This window comes from Colius striatus, chromosome 1, assembly GCF_028858725.1.
Source record: "Colius striatus isolate bColStr4 chromosome 1, bColStr4.1.hap1, whole genome shotgun sequence".
Lineage (NCBI taxonomy): Eukaryota > Metazoa > Chordata > Aves > Coliiformes > Coliidae > Colius > Colius striatus.
In genome coordinates this window covers 68,795,108-68,815,023 of record NC_084759.1, presented here as the reverse complement: position 1 = coordinate 68,815,023, position 19,916 = coordinate 68,795,108, and the positions used below count along the sequence as shown (strand labels likewise).

The window sequence follows — 19,916 nt, the reverse complement described above, 5'->3', positions numbered from 1 at the left end:
TGGTCTTTGAAGGTAGACAGGTAATCACTTTGGGCTGTTTCCCTTTTCTTTGGGTTTAGTTTTGTTCTGTTGTCAACTGAGCCCTTCCTTGGATGCAAAACTGCTGTTTCCGTGGGACTTTCCCCGGGAAACCATAATTAGGTAAGAGAAAGCGAGGAGGTTTTGCTGGCAGGCCACTAAAAGCACAGTGAGTGGTAAGATGGCCAGCCCATCCCAACTCACTAGAGGTGAGATTTTGGCAAAGCTGTGGTGGGATCTGTGTATAGGGATGGCACTGCTCCAAGGGCATAGCATGTGCCAAGCAGGGCCCTACTCATCTGCAGTACAGGCACTTGGTGTTCCTGCCCTCCTGGTTAGAGCTGAGGGCAGCACACAGCCACGTGGTTTTTACTGTGGTTAGTGGTAGAAAAAAACTTGCAAAGCCCTATAGAGAAAAAAAAAAAAAAAAAAAAAAGAAACAGCTTAATTAGACATTATGTTCCATTAAATGAGTTACTTTAAAAATGAAGAATTTTTTAATCTACTGAGGAGGACGAGTAGATTACGATAAAAAAAGTAGATGACTGGGTTGTTCCACCCCACACTTTTTTCCTAAAGTTTTTTGTTGCTCCTCTTTGTTCCCCATGCAAGGGCAGTGGTGGGGGATGTGGGGAGATTGCCATGACTCTGAGAGGTTTTGGGCCTCTCTGTCACTAACTACTCAAAGCGGATCTGAATGTCCTAGGGCAAGAAACATTGGAGACTCCTGGCACCTTTTAGCAGCTAGGTCTCCTTAAGATGAACTGGTAGTAATCTCTGTGCATAAGGGTTTGAAGACACATCAGCTCAAACTTGAGCATTAGAAGTCATCTTTTCCTCATTTTTGGTGTATTTTTGGTGTGAAGCTGTGGAGGAAGAGAAACGTTTCTCAACTTATAAGAGTAAGGAGGAAGATGTTAGTCTTTTTAAACATGAGCACTAAAGCAAGCTGGGTTTCAGTTTGACTGTTTCCCTTCTGTTAAGGTTAAAGGGAAACTGCATGTTTCCCACAACATAAGTAGTTCCCAGCTCTTCATATTACTCATTTGTTTTCCAAGTATATAACAACATGTATGTGTGTATACAAATCTATACATGTGTATGTATTTTTAATCAGGTGCAAAATGACTGCTCAAGTCACACTGGAAGATGCCTTGTCCAATGTGGATCTCTTGGAAGAATTACCATTGCCAGATCAGCAACCATGTATTGAACCCCCGCCATCATCTCTGCTTTACCAGGTATGTTGTCATTGTAGGAGTTTTTCTCATTGCTGTTAAGAAATATGTGCCTTAAAAAAACCCCAAACAACCATAGTGTATTTATATTTGCAATACATATAAATATTCTTTTCCCTACTGAGGATTAAATTCTGCATTTTGCTTTCTTTGTATGCAGCCAAACTTCAACACCAATTTTGAAGACAGAAATGCATTTGTCACTGGCATTGCAAGATACATTGAGCAAGCTACAGTCCATTCTAGCATGGTAAGTAGATGGTCAGATATGTGCCTTTGTGTTAACCTGTTAACCTACCACCCTTCCGGGAGGCAGTGTGATGAAAAAGCATGTGGCCTTTCTTTCTTCATACATGCGCTTCATGATGACTTCTTGGTAAAATGGTCTTTCATCTTGATCAACCAACATTGGTCAAAAGTTTCTTGCTTTCATTGTGTATTTTTACAGTATTCTGAGGTGAGTTGGTTGTAGCTACTGTAACTTGAGTGAAAAATTACCTTCTGTCCTCCCAAATTTTCACTACTTCTCTTGTCAGTTTTAGTGGTGTTGAAGAGGTTTTGTTTACTTATTCACTATGGAGTGTTAACGTTAGTAGCTTGTTGGCATGCTTTTGTGTAAGGTATTTAGTGGCTTTTAATGGTTCCACAATATAAGATTTCGTATTAGTAGTTATGTCCATCTATGCTGATGGTGTTGCTATTTTGGGATACAAAAGAACTTGCAGACTGCAAATGCTGGACTGTGCTGAGCATGCTGTCGTTTCATGGCACTTTTGGAAAATGAGTAGTAATATATTTTATGATTCTAGAAGCCAATTCACAAACAGTGGAATGGGCAAGTTAGGCATCTGATGCAACTAAAAATCATTTAAATTTACACCAGTCTGCTCTTAACATCTGGCAACTGCTTAACCTGTTTTGATTGTTTGGGTGTTGTAGATTCTCTCTTTTGATATGCAAAAAAGGATATTGCTCTGCATATACTGACTCTTCATCCTTGACCATTTCACCTTGGTACCCAAATTTAGAAGGAAACTCCTTTCCTCTGCCTCTCTAGATTAGCATTTTTATTTATAGATCATAGTGTCTTTATTTTTTGTGAAAAAAGAACACCACCAAAACCAGCCTAATCTGGGGAGATGATAATTTTTGTCATTAGGTAGGTGTACCTGTTTAGAGTTTGTTGATTAGTGATCTGATTGGTTGTTGGCTTACGTGGTATGGGACCTGCTTCTGCAGGGGGCTTGGACTAGATGATCTCTAAAGGTCCCTTCCAACCCCTACCATTCTGTGATGATGATGTGAATTTTCTAAGAATTAAGTTGGGTGCTAAAACAGATGACTGAGAGTAAATGACTTCTTTTGTTTAGCTGTTGGATTGTAGCCAAGATGGATGTCAGTAACTGGTCAGCTCTAATACATGTGATGTGCCAGTTGAGCTTGTGCATTATGGTAATATTATTTTACATACATGAAGTATGATGTATCATTCAGCTTGCAACATGTTTGTACATAAACATACTAATAAGAGAAACAATTTTATTTGGAAAAAGTTTTGCAATGGTGGAAGACAAGTGGATTTAACCCTTCTGTATTACAATGCCTAATTATGCTGAGTGTCTTTCCCACAGAATGAAATGCTAGAAGAGGGACAGGAATATGCAGTAATGTTATACACTTGGAGAAGCTGCTCAAGAGCCATTCCCCAGGTAAAGGATGGAAATTGAACTTTTCATGCATCATACGAAGTTGTGACTTGTTTTAGTGTGGAGTTGCATGGATATAGCTTTATCAAGAAGCTATAAAATGTAGTCTACTTTGACTGCCAAATAGGCAAGCTGGCCTTTTAGCACTTGAGGATCTGTTGCTCTCTCTTTTTTTTTTCCTTATATGGAAGCTATAGCAACGCCTCATGGGTTTTGTGTTAATCTCACTGGTTGGTTCAAAAGCTTTAGAGAGGTAATGTGCTCTAAAAGGAAAAGCTTTGATTGTCACATCTGTTTGAGGTCAAGATTTAATTAATTTCATTCAGGAGAATGGACATTACTCACCAACTTAATACTTAAGTTCAAAACAGGTTTAACAGGTGGCGTAGCATATAATAATTACAATTCAAGTTAAAAAATTAAGTTGCTAGACCTCCTAGGTAGTAATTTTCAGCATGGCAGAGCTACACAGGGTTTTACTGATCTGTATATGAAAGTAAAACTGTGAACAGGTGAGAATTCCATAGGCAGCCTCAAGTGCCTGGATGTGGTTGTGCAGGAGTGGGGTCAGAACGTTAGATGCATCAGAAAACTGAACAAAATTATAACCATGAGCTGATACCTGCCTGCTTTATAAGGAGTTTGAAATTTAATTATTTTTATACTGAAATGCAAGGAAGGCTTATCCTGTGGTTTAAATATTTAGAGTGGAAATTAGGTAATCTGTATTAATTTTTGGGTTTGTTCCTATTCTAGTGCACGTCTTTCCACATCAATAGCTACTTACTGAAAGAATATTGTCCTAATTGTACAGAGGCATTTGAAAATAAATTATTTGCCGTGAGGTAATAGAGAGACAAATCTGAGATTTTAATTTTTTTTTTAAACCTGTACAGTTAGTCTTAGAAGACTAGCATAAACCAGAAACCTATGCCTTCAGTTTATCTGTTTAGGATGGTAATATATTTTCTCAAGTTGTCATTATGATAATACATTTTCTTTAGTTGTCATTAGGGATTAATAATTTCTGATCTTTAGCAGGAAAAATTCCAAGTCTAATGATCTCTTTAATTGTCCTCAGGTCAAGTGCAATGAGCAGCCTAACAGAGTAGAAATTTATGAGAAAACTGTGGAAGTCCTGGAGCCAGAAGTCACAAAGCTCATGAATTTTATGTATTTTCAGGTAAAAAGAATGGAAGCAAAATTTGTCAGTAGGCTTATATTTTTATATTTCTATTTTATATGCTTCGTATTGTGTGCTCAGATACTGAACCTATTCATTATACTTCAGGAAATAAAACCCTATATTGTCTCATAGAAGGGCAGAATTTCTAATGCCTATCTTAAAAGCTTCAGGCAATCTGCATTAAGACTTTCAGCATAAAATCAAAAGTCCCTACACAGCACATTGGAGCAGTCCTGGCACTTTAGGAAGAAAGGAAATAGAAATATAGTACATTTCACATGTATACATAAGAATTTCTCAGTACAGAAGCTATTTGTTGGGGAGCCAGGGATCCACAAGTCTGGACAACAGGGCAGCAGGTGCAACTTTGCTATCAAAATCCATAAGTGGGGCAAGCTAACCCAGTTGTTGTGACCTGCCAGCCACCCAGGCTATGCAAGCACTGGAGAACAGCAGTCTGTCTTCCTTCCCTCCTCCCATGTTGGCAGCTTGCCATTTGCTTCAATAGACTGAGTATGTTTCCAGGCATTATTCAGAGGGAGCTGGAGCAGCTAGATAGAGCCTGTGAGCCCTGGAGCACACAGGAAGAGGAGACTGAATGAAATGTAATATTTCCTGTTTTCTTCCCTGAGTGGCAGGTCTTACTGAGTACAAACAGCCTCCTTTCATTGAAGGAGATTAGTGCTCTGAAATCAGATGAGATTCCTCTTTACATTTGAAGTTGCTATCTTTTTTGTCCTTGCAATCTCCATCTAAAATGGCTCTAATTTGTGCTTGGAAATAAATCCTCAAATAAGTATGTGCCAGGATGAGTTTGAGAGCTGCCATTTACCATGTGTTGTGGGTTTTTTGTTTGTTTTAAATGAATGTACTGATAATTTGCCTTTTAATACATATATACTTTGTCACTAAAGAGAATGAAATCACACATTTCAAAGAGGTTTTAAACTTCTATGGCTTTAGTCTGCAAAGAAAAGCCTTGTCTCATGTGCCAGCCGAGCTCTGTGGCCAAAATCACTGGTGACTCTTGTAACTCAGCAAGTACACAGAGATGGAGCTGAAAAAGCCTATGCTGATTCCTTCTTAGCCCTGCACACTTGAAACATTTTTCTGTTTCTGCTCTTTGTGCCAGCACCAGTTACTCAATGAGACTTTTCCTGGAGGCATCATAGCTTTTCCTCTCTGTTTCTTCTCTATTTAATTTTTTTCCTCCCACCAGAGAAACGCGATTGAACGATTTTGTGGGGAGGTGAGGCGCTTGTGCCATGCGGAGAGGAGGAAGGACTTTGTGTCTGAAGCATACCTGATCACACTGGGCAAATTCATCAACATGTTTGCAGTGTTGGATGAATTGAAAAACATGAAGTGCAGCGTGAAGAATGACCATTCAGCCTACAAACGGTAAGCAGCAAGGACCAACGAGGCCCTGGATGTCTGCTGGCGGGATTGAGGCCTCCCAGGAGGTGGCAGCAGTTCTGTTTTTTCTGACAACTTTCTCTTCAAAAGTAGTCCCTTCATGTGTGAGACAGATTACCTTGAAACTAGGAATGCATTGGCTGCAGTTAGGCAGTTGAGTAAATCTAGTTTCTTTATGCTGTTCTTCCAGCAGCAAAAAGTTTTTCTGCCTTTTAATGCCAGGCTGTCAAATATTCTGTCTTGGTCTATGCTACACATAATGAGTGAATATACCTTGCTCAGCAAAGCTTTTCTTTTTAAGTTTGAGAGGAAACTAGCTTTTTGTTTACTTGTGCTACTTCTGTTTTCGGCATCTGCTTTTTTTCAGTCCATTGGCATTTGTTTCTGGGAGCTGTTACACTTGCTGTTAAGACATTTCAGCTTTGCTGTTTGAGGTTGTCATGACCACAGGTGTAGCAGGGAGCGGAATGGGATATCAGTGTCCAAGTTTTGTGCTTGAGCTGCCAGATGGTATCAGGTATCTTTTGTTGAATGTGATAGTCAGGGCAGCAGGGGAAGACAGTCTTTATGCCAGCTGTAGCATCTGTGGTCTTTCATAAAGAAAACCATTCAGACAATGACTAGCAAATTTTCTTTTATGCTGCTTCCACTTACATGAGCTTTCATTTTTTACTTCTGCCAGTAGTTTCATTTTGTAGTTGCTGTTGTGCCTACAAATCTCTTCAACTTACTTGTTTTGCCTTTCTTTTGAAGCATGCTTCTGTTTTCTGGAAGGTTGATTTTTTCTGGGTTGTTGTGTGGCATGAGTCTACAGAGCCACTGCTGCTACTGTCAATTGAGGAATATATACAGTGGGTTTTGGTTTGGGTTGAACTGGGCCTTTTAACTCAGGTGAAGTGGGAGAGTGGTATTGTAAAACAGTTCATTTAGGATAAATTAAGTCCCATTTCTCTCTTCATATGAGTTTGACCTTTCTTTTCATTATTTATAATAATAGATCTCATTATTTATAATAATGGATTTCATTCTTTATAAGTATCTAAATGGTGGGTGTCAGGAGGTTGGGACATCCCTTTTTTCTGTTGTATCTAGTGACAGGACAAGGGGTAATGGGATGAAGCTGGAACACAAAACATCCCATTTAAACATAAGGAAAAACTATTTCCCTGTTGAGATGAGGGAGCCCTGGCACAGGATGCCCAGGGAGGGTGTGGAGGTTCCTTCTCTGGAGGTCTTCAAGAACCGCCTGGATATGTTTCTGTGTGAGCTGATCTAGGTGGGACCTGCTTTGGCAGGGGGGTTGGACTAGATGATCTCTAAAGGTCTCTTCCAACCCCTACCATTCTGTGATTCTTTTCAACTGGTCTCTTAAACAGACTCCCTTTATCTTTTGCAAAACAGACTCTTGACATAGCTTTCTTGAGTGCATAGCCTGTGTTTGGATAGCTCACTTTTATGAAGCTGCAGCAAAAACAGGTACTGGCCATGTTTGCCAGGCTGTCTTTCTGCTCGATTCAGGAATTTGGAGGTAGGAGATGCACTGTGGCTGACAAATCCTGTATGAACAGTGAATGATATGCCATTGTGTCTGCACTTAAAGTTGTGCTAACAACTTACAGTTCCCCTGGAAGATTTGAGGATGGGTGTCTTTCTGTTGAGAAGGGATGGATTTGCTTACAAACAGTCCTGCCAAAGGGAAATACTGATTTTTCTTCTATTTTCAAAGAGCTGCTCAGTTCCTGCGAAAAATGGCAGATCCTCAATCCATTCAAGAATCCCAGAACCTCTCCATGTTCCTTGCCAACCACAACAAGATAACACAAGTAAGTTTTAATTGTCTTTTTGTAAAATACCTAATGCTTTACAAAACTATTCAAATAAAATGCTTCCAGTTTGGTAGTAACTGGTGCTCCCCAGGGAGTATAAGTAGTTGACTAATATATGTTTATTCTCTTTCTTTTTTTTTTCTAGTCTCTACAGCAGCAGTTGGAGGTGATTGTTGGCTATGAAGAGTTGCTTGCAGATATTGTGAATTTGTGTGTGGACTACTATGAAAACAAAATGTATCTAACACCCAGTGAGAAACACATGCTTTTGAAAGTAGGTTTCTTTTGGGTAAAAAATTGAAGAATAATGCTTGAATTAGTATGCAAATGTTTGAATTCTTGATTTATTGTGAGATTTTTTTTTTAAAGGAACTACATTAACCAAATAACTCATGTTATTTCCTTCCCTTTGTGTTTATATTATATTACATGATAAATGTTTTGAGAACCTTTCTATTCCATTTTCGTATCTCATAAATTGAAATGCAAAAGTTGACCCAGTTGAACTACAGCCTTGCTAGGAAAACAATTCAATGAAATTGTGTTTCTTTCTGCTGTCATTATACTTCACAGAAACTACTATGTTGTATTTTTAGATATGTGCCAAGTTTGTATAAAAGCTTTTGGAGATGAGGCTGTGTATCAAATATATCAGGAAACAAGGAACTTAAAATTAGCATTGGTAACTAGATAAGTTTAATTGGCTGGAACATGTGCATGTAATAATAGGATACTGGGCAATATAAAGTGTGGCTGACATTACCAGCTGCATGTCTTGCAGTGGAAGAAAAAAGTATTGAGGAAGAATTGAAAAATTGTCTCATAACAAATATTTCATTTCCATGTTTAACTTCTAAAGAGCTCTGTTCATTAGGACCAAATGGAAGTATCCTGAATCCATACTCTAGAGCTGTCTGCAGGAATGCCCAATGTGTCTTTCCCATTCAGGCCTTTTGTTTGTTAAATGCATGCTTGGAACACATGAAGTGGCTAAAGCTCAGCTTCTGCTATTGTAAATACTGAATTATAACTTGATGCTAATGAATAACTTGGACAAAGTGTGATTAGGTTTTATTTTTGGGGGATGCTTCTGAGCTCTTGTGTGTATAATTGAGATGTACTGAAAGCCATTAAAAGCAATTGCTCAGAGGTGTTAGATCTAGACTTCTGTTACAGACCAGTACAGAATCTTAATAAAATTCTGTAGTGGAAGTGGAAAAATACCATGTCTAAATGTAGCCAGACACTACTTGCAGTGATTGGGGGTTTTTTTGTGTACTAAACCTTTACGCAAACAAGTAGCGTCTTTTAAAGATAACAGATCAGGTTAATGTGAATGTAAAAGCTACTAATATTATGAAAGAATACTACAGAAATATATGTATTTGAATATACTCTGTTTAAAGGACGATGGATGGTTCAGGACAGTTTAAAAAATAGTACATATTTTTTAATCATATGAAGAATGATCATACTGCAGTAGGTTTTTACCTCTGAGGTCCTTTTACAGAGAGGTTTGATTTTTTTCCTTGTTCAGGTTATGGGCTTTGGATTGTACCTGATGGATGGAAGTGTCAGTAACATCTATAAGCTGGATGCAAAGAAAAGGATAAATTTAGCCAAGATAGACAAGTACTTCAAGGTTGGTTAAAATGTGATAGTAGTATATGATTTTTAAAATAATTCCCCTTATATTTTGAATATAGTTAAGTAGAATAAACATAACTTTGTACTGTAATGTGGGTAAATAATGGCTTCCTTTCACTAAGATTTGTGTTTAATTAATTAATCTTATTTATTCCCTATGTACAGCAGTTGCAGGTTGTCCCACTGTTTGGTGACATGCAGATTGAACTTGCAAGATATATCAAGACCAGTGCACATTATGAGGAAAATAAATCCAGGTAAGAGAGAGAAGAAACCAAAGAGGAGAGCATCTGGGCTGGGGAAAGTCAGACCATTGGAGTGTATTTTCCTAATAACCTCTTAGTCTGTGGATCAGTGGCAGTTGCTTTAACAGGATTTTCACCTTGTTCTCCTTCCTGCTGTGAATATTTCACTATTAATGTAGTTCACAGAATGTAATTATCATGTAGATAAAACTAAAGAAACAGATTGCTTGAAGACCTTTTCGGTTGCTGAGCTCATTCTTTTATCTGTGACATTTCTTATCACCTGGGTTGGAGGAAGTTAACTTTATCTTACACTAATGTAATCTTTATTTTTTCCTTTAAATGTGAAACTTTCTTTAAAAGAAATGAAGGATTTTACTAAGCAAGGTGAGCAGTAGCAGTGCATGGGTAAATAGGCATGTGTATATTGTATATGGAGCAGCAAATTAGCTTGTCTCCCCTTTTTTTTGGCTAGGTGTGCAGCACAGCAAAATGGCTGGAGTGGGCAGCCAGTTGTTACATTAATGGTTCTGTGGTTTATGGTTATTGCTTTGTTTTAGTGAACGTTTCTGTGCTCCTCCAAGTTCTCTCCTCTGTACAGTTACATGAATTTAGAATGTAATGCTTTGCAGTGTAATTCCTACAGAAAAAACCCCACATAACCTGCATGTAATTGCTAAGAGAAAATCAACAGCAATGGGCCTACTGAGCTACTAAAAATATGAGGCTGCTTAACATGACATTCTAGCATGTCTTTTGTGTGCCTCTTGATAACATGTTAATATTTAATAATGCCTTTTTTTTAATAATTGGGAGCATATACTGTATGTTCTTCATAGTTAAATAAGGATAGCAAAAAATAATCTTAAGGTAGCTAGATGTACCTTACAATCTATACCTATACTTCTACCCTGCCTTTCCATTGTGCAGGAACAGAGGCAGAGGTTAGAAGAGAAGAAAGGCTTTAAAAGGAGAAGTAAGAGTCAAAAAACCCCTGACGAAACAGAATTATGCGTTGTGGATCTTTCTTTCTTTGCAGTATCAGATGTAACATTTTTTGCCTAAACTGATTTAGATGAGGGTTTTTGTCTTCTGAAACAGGTGGACATGCACATCTTCTAGCAGCAGTCCCCAGTACAATATATGTGAGCAGATGATCCAAATCAGAGAGGACCATATGCGTTTCATATCAGAACTGGCTCGTTACAGCAACAGTGAGGTGTGTGGGATTACGGCTCTGTGCAAATTTTGTATCACCGATTAACAATTGTTAAGTATCTGAAGAGCACGTAAACATCAGGCTAGGGAAATGACAAACCTTGATCATCTGAATTAAGAAAAGCTGGCTGCAGGGCTAGTACCCATTCTCAGCATGATATTTGTGCTACTTAAATTTAAAATAATCGTGACACATCATACAGACTGCAGTACTCTTCTGCCTCTCTCTCGATATGTACCTGTGCTCTTAAATGTTTAAATAAAACTGAAAGTTAAGAGATTAGTTAAAAAAAAAGGCACACGTATACATATATAAAACACATATACAGATATAGAACATGTGACATATATATAATTGTTGTCTTCATCTGTAACAATATTTTGGTGATCAGAGATACCAGTGGTTCCCATCTCTTAACCAAAGTAAAGTTTAACTATGTAAGTCTCTAGAAGAAAAAGCTGATATTAGTGGAGGTGTTGGTACATGATGCTGTTTTAATGCTTAAAAGAAATTTAATACTTAAAAGAAATCTACATAGAAATTTGGCTATGAATGCTCGATACAGCATGTGCTGATATGGGCTTTCTGGGTTTTTTGTTGTTAAAAAATGCTCTAGGTGGTGACTGGATCTGGTCGACAGGAAGCTCAAAAAACAGATGCTGAGTATCGAAAGCTCTTTGATCTCTCTCTCCAAGGCCTGCAGCTTCTCTCCCAGTGGAGTGCTCATGTTATGGAAGTGGTATGTTATCTGGGAAATAAAACTAGATGAAAAAAAAAAGGTGGCTTGTTGAGGTTGGACAGGCTTTGCTTTAACAGAAGGAAAAACACACGTTGAGTTTTGTTCCCTTAATTCCTTTCATCGTTCACTTCTTTTCTCTTCCTGCTCCAAAATATGGTCTCAAAGGAAAGCACATGAAGTTCTCACAAGCTAGCAGTTTTTGTTGCTGCTTTTAAGATCCAATAGTTTGTACAATCTCATACAGTACATTCAACTTGTTATAGTTAGTGGATGGCTGATCATCTGTGAGCCTTGACCAAATGTTTTTATGTTGCTCATGATACGTACATTTTGTAGACTAAGACTTAATTATTTTCCTCTGAAGGTTGTTTAAAAATATTTCCTGTTAGAAATGTGCACACCAACATGCAGTCACATAGGAGGTGACAGAACAGCGTCTACTGGCCGTGTTTAGACGTTGCTTAGTAAATTGTGCCATGTAGTTCTTAACCAAAGACATAAAAATGGATGGAAAGGCTACCATTGGCTTTAGATTAGGCTTTTAGTCGAAAGGAAAGTAAATGTGGGGAAATGAAAATTTAAGAGGAAATGAGGGAATGGAATTAAAGAACCTTCATAGTTGTTTCTCTGTATTTTTACAATTTATTTTAAAAACAGATGCCAGGTAGAAAAGCACCTGTTATTTCCAATAAGAAACTGCTTAAGGCAGAATTTGAAGAGGAGGATGCAGGAGTCCTTTTTCACGTTGCAGATGCTTGTATAAAAGCTGCATATCTTACCTGCACCAAAGCATGTTCTAGGAATGGTTGAAACATATGTTGTGTTGTGTTGTGTTGTATTGTATAAGAGAAGCCAGAATTGTTCCTCCCCTGCCTCTGACGCCTGAGGAAGCGTCAAGCCGTTTGCACTGTGTGAATCCAATGGGCATAGGTAGAGACCCAGTTTTCTATCTCTTCTGTGTTTTTAACAGCCTCTTTTAAAAGCCAGTAGATGAGTCATGCTTTTTACTGTAATACCCTATTCTTATTTAAATCAACTGTATTTTATGGTGAAAATCTCGTTCTCCTTTTCTTCTTAAGAGAGGCTGCTGTAATCTATTTCTGGCCCATGCAACTCCCAGACTTGCTCCTTTTATTGCTGTCATTGCTAAATGCTGCATTTGGCTTCCCTCTTCACAGTGACAATCTGTTTTATTATCAAAGAATTATAGAAGTCTCTCATTCTTAGCTCTGTTTTTATCCTCCCAGTTCCAGAACAAACTTTCTCTGAGGACCACAGCAGGGGGTTTTTTTTCCCATTATCATAGCTTTTCTTTGTCTTTCTGGTTTCTGGAACTTCTTATCTAAGTTCCCATTCACCTTCTCCCTGTCTTTCTACTGAGAATTTATGCTAAGAGTATCCTACTTGTTTACCTGTCTTCTACATTCAGTATCCATGAACCTTATCAAATGCATTATGTTAACATAAAAGGTTTTAGCGTACTTCTGATGTCCAACTTAACCCTGTCAGCTTAATGCCCCCAGAATACTTAATATTTGTTTAATAGTTTCCCCAGTGTCCTCATTGTAGCACTTAGGTTGCCAGGTGTGATGCTACTCTTTCACATAGGTAAGGTGGTGCAACTATGAATCCATTATAGTAGACAAACTTATATTGCTCTGTGATCTAACACTTGTGCAACAATAATATCAACCAGACTTTACTATTTTCTGAACTCAAACTGTGAGAAAATGGTATTTTAGTGTGACTAGACTTTTTCACTAGACTGTACCCTGGTGGAACAGCCTAATACTGCTGAACACTTTGAACTGTGTTTTTAGTGGCTGAAAAGGCAATTTTTATTGAGAAATCCATGCTGTGCAGATGATATTGTCACAGACAATACAGCCATTTCCATACCTTTAAGCCTAGTAAACGTTAAAAAAAAATACCAGCCCAACCCAAAGCTGTGTAGTTTCCCAATTGTCTTTTCAATTCTACATGTGAATATTTGGCCAAGTTGAAAGTTCATCTTTTGATGTGAGAGATTGTGATGGATTGTGTGAGGTCTATGAGTGTGGTGGATTTTTTTTGTTGTGCTCTGAGGTCCCTCTGTGTTCCTTGTGCTTGAAGTGGGGAAGAAACATTTTCCTAGCGTTTGCTCAGTGAAAAACTACCCTGAAGCACATTATCTGCTGAATGAGAATTGCAATCTTTTGAGCTAATACAGGACTGATGGCTTTCAAGAAAACGTGTTAGGCACGTTATTGTTTGGCATTTCCACTAGACAGTAGTTTCAGAGCTTATCCAGGTTTTGAGAATAGTACCCAATATCATTTTTTCAAGTATTCCTGAAAACACAGGAGTATTTCTTAAAGGATATTATTTGTGCCCACCTACGTTTTGTGTTTCTCAGGCCTTTTTGTCTTTCTTCCCCTTCTCTTTTCTCTTCATTCTGCTGTGTGAACTGCAGTATTCTTGGAAGCTGGTACACCCAACTGACAAATATTCCAATAAAGATTGTCCTGACAATGCAGAAGAGTATGAAAGAGCAACAAGATACAATTATACCAGTGAGGAGAAATTTGCTTTGGTTGAGGTAAGATAAATCTTTTTTTACATAGATTTTTCCAAAGATTAAATCTATACAAAGAGAAACACTCTATAAGCATTTTCCCATGCAGTGCAAAAAGACAGCATGCTCTGTGTTGGTTCTGAAAGAGCTATTCGATATGTAGGAGGAGCACAAAAAAACTACCTGTTATGTTTTGGAACCTCTTAATTCCCCTTTTCTCACTTTCTGCATTTCCAAAAGAGCTTTTTCAACAATTATGCAAACAAAACAAGGAAAGTTTTTTTTGCAGGTGATTGCCATGATCAAAGGTCTTCAGGTGTTGATGGGAAGGATGGAAAGTGTTTTCAATCACGCCATTCGCCACACCATCTATGCAGCTCTTCAGGACTTTGCCCAAGTCACCCTTAGAGAGCCATTAAGACAAGCCATTAAAAAGAAGAAAAACGTCATTCAGAGGTACCATTCTCATCTTCATCTTCTCTTATATTCTTTCAGTTAAATCTGTCTACATTTGTCACAGAATTACAGAGCTGTTACATTTTCCCTCTTTAAGTCTGTACTTCCCTACTAGTGTGTTTGGCTTTCAAAGTTAACCTGGTTGAATATGTATTGGAAGTTGAAAAAGTTTGAAGTAAAATAATTAATGGCTGCCAACATGGCTATGGTAAGAATCCAGACTGTCTTGAGCCACTTAGGACTACCCCAGGAAGTCTGGTATTCCCCATAGTGTTTTTATTTTAAGGCAAGGTAAGTACTGTAATACTGAAAGCAAGACCTAGTATTTTTATTTTGAAGAAAGGTGTTACTGTCCATCTTCCTTGTGATTCCAATGTTCCCTCTCCTTGAGTCTCATGTTTTTTACATTCCACCCCATAGTCTTATCTCTGCCTTGTTAACATCCTTCCTTTTTTCTCAGCTTGTGCTATTTCTGTTTCATTTGCTTTATGTTTTTCTTAGAAGTGCTCTATCTGCCCACATTAATTTCTGGCATTTCCTGACCGTCATTTTTTTTATCCCTAATTGTTTTCTTTTAAGCTTGACTTGTTTAACGTTTGTTTGCTCCTACATTTCATTGCAAAGCTCTCAGCGGTGGAAGTCTTTGGATAATGAGGCTATTGCTAAAATGCCACAAAAATGCCATCATAAGCTAAAAATAAATTACTCCAAATTATCAAGTTGTCCTAGACGCTATCATGGGGTAGGGAAGCATTACCTTCATACTCCCTGAAGTTTGAGGGGAGACATTAGCTTAATCATTCAGCACAGGATATGACTGGCTCTGTTTCTGCCAAGTATCTGAAGTCCAGTTCAGCACTACAATTCTGTGATTTAGAGTTAGAAGGATGAAGCTGTTAGTAGAAATTCCATCTGAATTCCAGACTTGCACTGGAAACAGGAATTCTGCCACTTCATTGCAAGCCAGAGTTGTGTCTCTAAAGAGATAATCTGGTTAATAATCTGCTTTGATATGACTGAATAATCTGCTTTTTGTGGTTTAGAACAAAATGACTTGATGTGCTGGCTGAAGGTCCTGGAGGTGAATTCTTGACAAATGACTTTTGTCTCTGGTGAACCAGTTTCTGAGGTCATCTTGCTTCTGACAGAGAAGGGCTCTGGACTATCAGCGTGGAGTGATTGTTTTGTGGATGTGGCATTCTTGAAGTTGTTGACAAAATTATTTGTGGTTGCTCTGAGGTTACCCTGAGCTCCTGAATGCTGTTGCAAAGTTTCCATGCTTGAGGAAGAGTATTTAAAAGAAGTAAAACGTTCTCGTGACTTGGATATGTACTCGTGTGAAGTAGTGTAAATTGTGTTCAGTGTTTTGCAGGCCATCAGGAAGACAGTCTGTGACTGGGAAGCGGGTCATGAGCCATTCAATGACCCAGCTCTAAGAGGAGAGAAGGATCCCAAAAGTGGTTTTGACATCAAAGTCCCAAGGCGTGCAGTGGGACCCTCCAGCACTCAGGTATTTTCCTGTCTGGTGGTTGTAATATCTGTCAGCAATTACTGCATGAAATGTGGCCTGAACAATTTAAAAAATGCAGGTTTGGGATTTTTTGGTGGGGGGGCAGGGACATTAATTAAAAATCTACACTGATAGATTTGTATTTATGAAATGATAAATACTTAACCAAAATCCTCTGTCTGGATTGCTGTCACTTTCTACTCTAGTGCATAATTTTTCCAAGTGTTCAGTCTCTTTAATTTGCCTTCCTGGAAAAAATATTTTCTCATTGAGCTCCTAATGTTTTTTTAAAATACTGTTTTGAACTATTTGAATTCTTTCTTGATTGATTCCCATCTCTGATGTGGCTGGTGGTTGGGTTTATTTTTGTTAAATCCTGATGTTCAATAGATGTTTGTATAGCTTCAAAATATAAATGATATTCTGTAAAATATGGGAGAGTATTTGACCTCTGACAATATTCCTCTTACTGTTCAGTAAGGAATGATAAAACTCCTCCCTAAGATCTATTTGATCTGCAGCTGCCACTAAGACAAGGAACATTTCTCATGTATCTTCTGTGGTAGTCATTGAAATCCCATACCTAGATGCTCATTCTTGTTAGCTCCATATAATGATGGCTTTTATTCTCATTGTGGAATTTTTTGGAGAGTGTATGGTCTGATATTCATAGCTCATCTGAGAAAATGAGATACTGAACACTTTGGGTGAAATAATTAAGGCAGCTGTGGTTTGTAAAGACAATCTTTTAATCCTGAAATCTGTGGGGAAGAGAGCATGTACGGATAATAATCGAAAGTTGCTTAAATTGTGGTAAGATGAGTTTAATGAAGATTCCATTGTGGGAACTGAAAGAGAAAATGTTTAGATTGCTGATTTTGGGAGGGGGGCAGGAAAGGGTGGGAAGAATGTCCTAAATATCACCAGCAGTGTGCTTCTCCTGTGCTTGATGTGTTTAAGGGCTTTGTTTCACTGGCTGTGACAGGCTGTTTTAGAGTATGTGGTTCCTTCTGCCTTTTCTGCTCTCGGGCTGGCACACTTGTCTGTCTCAGCTGACAGGAGGAAGGGAGGTCAAACATGTCGATTTTTAGATAGGTTGTTTTCCTCGGTTTCACACAGTTCTAAAAATGGCTGTGTATGAGTTGGTAATATGTGGAAATCTTTGCAAAATCATTTAAGAGGCTAATAGCTCTCTGAGCATCCTCTGAAATGAATGGGAGCTTTTCCCTTCGCTGGAGGGAGCACCGGATTGCAGTGCCTATTCTGAAGGAAGAAACCTTTCTGTGTGTCCTCCTCTGCATGCTTACCGTGCCGCCTTTCATCTTTAACAAACTAACACGTTTTCTCTGCTTCTGTTTCCCCTTCCTTATTTACCCGTGTGTTTTTGATTAACGGATTCTTTCTCCCCTGCCTGCCCCTGTCTGTTGGTTTTTAGCTCTACATGATTCGCACTATGACAGAGTCCTTAAACTCTGCCGAGCTGTTGAAGCAGCTCAAGTCTCTGGGACTGGAAAAGCTATTGCATGTGACACACAAGTTTCTGAGGCAGTCCTACATCTATCCGCCTCTTTTAAACTTTGGTGGTAAGACATTACTTATTACTTTTACTCTTTTTTTTTGTGGCGACGTGAACTGTTCCACTGCACGTGGTCTGCTGCTGAGTGTCAGTGGAGGTCCCCTCGGCATGGGTAGGCGTTTGTGCTGGTGCGTAGGTTAGCGTTGCGCCTGTTCCTCTCTTGCCTGCGAGGCTTTGACCCACACAGGGCCAGTTTTCAATTTGAAGTGGAGCAGTCGCTTACTGATGGTAATTCTCAGTGTTGCTCAACTAATGTACCGTGTGTATTTTCCTTTTTTCCCCCTCCTTTCCACCACAATTGTTTCCTTTAATGATACAGCTTTACATGGTGAGAACTATGTTAGAGTCCCTCATTGCTGACAAAAGTGGTTCCAAGAAAACCTTGAGAAGTAGCCTTGAGGGGCCCACCATATTGGACATAGAAAAATTCCATCGCGAGTCTTTCTTCTACACTCATTTGATAAATTTCAGTGGTAAGATATGTAGATGATCAGTGTCCAGCTTAGCATGTCCTAACACCTCTAACACGACCTGGAAAATGTTTCCGATTGCCTAAGTCAACTTACCTTTATTTATTAAAAGCCTGGGTCTGTCCAAACTTTTTCTGAGATGGGATATTCGGTGTTGTGGTGGGATTTTTATTTTGACTCGTTACACCTTTTGTTTATAATGCATCAAATTTCATATTGTTACTTCCTTTTATCTATTTTTTTTTCGTGTACTTACCTATATAAACAAGGGACAGATAAGCCTAGATGCATTGAAATTTTAAAAAGGATGCCGTTTCTGTGGGATTTTTCTGTTTTCATTTTAAGTACAGAGAAAACAAGTTCTCTGTTGTGGTAAATTCGATGTCATTTCACTACTCTTACTATTCGGTTAATTGTAATCGGAAACATGCTGTCCTAAAGAATTCACCTACTGACATTGGATGTATCTAGTCTTTGTCATCGCCATGCCGTGTTGTCTTTCATTTTTGTTTTGCTACTGGACTCCTGTACCCTCAAAGAAGGAGGAGCCTGTTAATGTCAGTCATACCTCTACTGGGGAATGGCTCTTCAAAAGGTCTCCAGAAGGTCTTAATGTAAAAAGTTCACTCCCATTTTGGTTCTCAAGCCTTCTGCAAAAGAAGGTTTGTGCTGAATGTTTTCTGGAGAGGTGAGAAACACACCTCCATGCCCTTGACAGCAGCCTTTTTGTTTTAATCCCTCCTTCACATGTCTGTCTGTCATTTCCTGCCCATTTTTTCAACAGGAATGTGTGGAGCGATTCAGTCCTCCAGAGGGAGAGATTGGTACTGGTGAATCCAGTACAATTTTGTCTCCTTTTTCTGCTGCTTCCCAAGTTCAGCATTTGACTTTCTCAGCCCCTAGCTGAGAAATCAAGCTAGAAATCACCCTTTACTGGTGCACTTAGTTTTGCTGTTTAACTGGTAGTCTGGTCCACCCCATGTGTTTTTTCTGTGGCACTGCTTTGGGGGCCAACATGGAGTTCAAAACTCTTTGAAAAAGTCATGGGCTTGATGTTTTGAATTTGGTTTATTCATCTGGCCTATATATAGCTCTGGTGACTCACCCCTGCTTTTTTTTGTTTGTTTGTTTCGCGTTGCATCATCAGAATCACAATTGTATTGTTCTGCTGTATTTCTATGAGAAGTGTAATTTTTTTCTGTATTTATTCTGAAAGAAACACTGCAGCAGTGCTGTGATCTGTCCCAGCTGTGGTTCAGGGAGTTCTTCTTAGAGCTGACTATGGGCAGAAGAATCCAGTTTCCCATTGAAATGTCTATGCCTTGGATTCTGACAGACCATATTTTGGAGACCAAAGAGGCATCAATGATGGAGTAAGACTTACTTGTGCTCTTCCACTAAGCATTTATTATTACTCATTGCCATTCCTTATTATAATGTTACTGCTTTAATTGTTTTTAACAAACAGTCGCTGAGAAGGCATTCTAAACCTTTATAAAATTTTCCTCTTATATTTGCCAGTTTCCACCTTCTCAAAGTTTTCTTTTTAAGGTGAATAATTTAAATACAAAATCTTTCATATAAGTATCATTGCACCAGCCAAATATGTTGTTCTTTGAGTGAGTTCTCCTTACTTAATCCTCAAAGATGTCAGTGGTAAAAACAGAGTTCCATGTTGATGGAAAGCTACATCTAGAAAACAAATTTCAGACTGAAAACGTATGTATACAATTTCTGGAAAGAACAAAAGACTTTCTTAACAGAGAAATTGTGATACTTTCTGTGTAAACTCAAACAAAAAAATGATCCTGTTTAAATAAACTACATATCAATTAGAATATGCACTGGCTTACAACATCATGACTGCACCATCCTAAAGAATGATAATTTCTATAGATGTGTAACACTTCATTTATTCCTTTTCAGGTACGTTCTGTATTCTTTGGACCTTTATAATGACAGTGCTCATTATGCACTTACTAAATTTAAGAAGCAGTTCCTCTATGATGAGATTGAGGCAGAGGTAAAGTAACCTTACCTGCTGGAGAAAAACTCTGTATGTGAAAGTGATGCTAAAGCCCAAGGCTTTTTCTAAGAGATAAAGAACCGT

At 38.4% G+C, this 19,916-nt stretch overlaps 1 protein-coding gene across 2 annotated transcripts in view; it reads left to right on the top strand.

Moving 5' to 3' along the window:
* CYFIP1 (cytoplasmic FMR1 interacting protein 1) overlaps nucleotides 1–19,916 on the top strand; it is an 83,088-nt gene that overhangs the window by 17,767 nt on the left and 45,405 nt on the right. Inside the window, exons 2-18 of one of the 2 annotated variants that reach the window (XM_061998206.1) lie at nucleotides 1,136–1,259; nucleotides 1,417–1,506; nucleotides 2,888–2,965; nucleotides 4,044–4,145; nucleotides 5,368–5,549; nucleotides 7,291–7,387; nucleotides 7,536–7,664; nucleotides 8,928–9,032; nucleotides 9,203–9,294; nucleotides 10,384–10,501; nucleotides 11,118–11,240; nucleotides 13,693–13,818; nucleotides 14,084–14,250; nucleotides 15,613–15,760; nucleotides 17,656–17,809; nucleotides 19,023–19,179; nucleotides 19,733–19,829. In XM_061998206.1, the coding sequence (XP_061854190.1) occupies nucleotides 1,143–1,259; nucleotides 1,417–1,506; nucleotides 2,888–2,965; nucleotides 4,044–4,145; nucleotides 5,368–5,549; nucleotides 7,291–7,387; nucleotides 7,536–7,664; nucleotides 8,928–9,032; nucleotides 9,203–9,294; nucleotides 10,384–10,501; nucleotides 11,118–11,240; nucleotides 13,693–13,818; nucleotides 14,084–14,250; nucleotides 15,613–15,760; nucleotides 17,656–17,809; nucleotides 19,023–19,179; nucleotides 19,733–19,829 (2,082 nt within the window). In that variant the 5' untranslated portion in view covers nucleotides 1,136–1,142. Of the gene's footprint in view, nucleotides 1–1,135; nucleotides 1,260–1,416; nucleotides 1,507–2,887; nucleotides 2,966–4,043; nucleotides 4,146–5,367; nucleotides 5,550–7,290; nucleotides 7,388–7,535; nucleotides 7,665–8,927; nucleotides 9,033–9,202; nucleotides 9,295–10,383; nucleotides 10,502–11,117; nucleotides 11,241–13,692; nucleotides 13,819–14,083; nucleotides 14,251–15,612; nucleotides 15,761–17,195; nucleotides 17,344–17,655; nucleotides 17,810–19,022; nucleotides 19,180–19,732; nucleotides 19,830–19,916 lie in introns of both variants that reach the window. The other variant, XM_061998199.1, reaches the window with a different exon arrangement.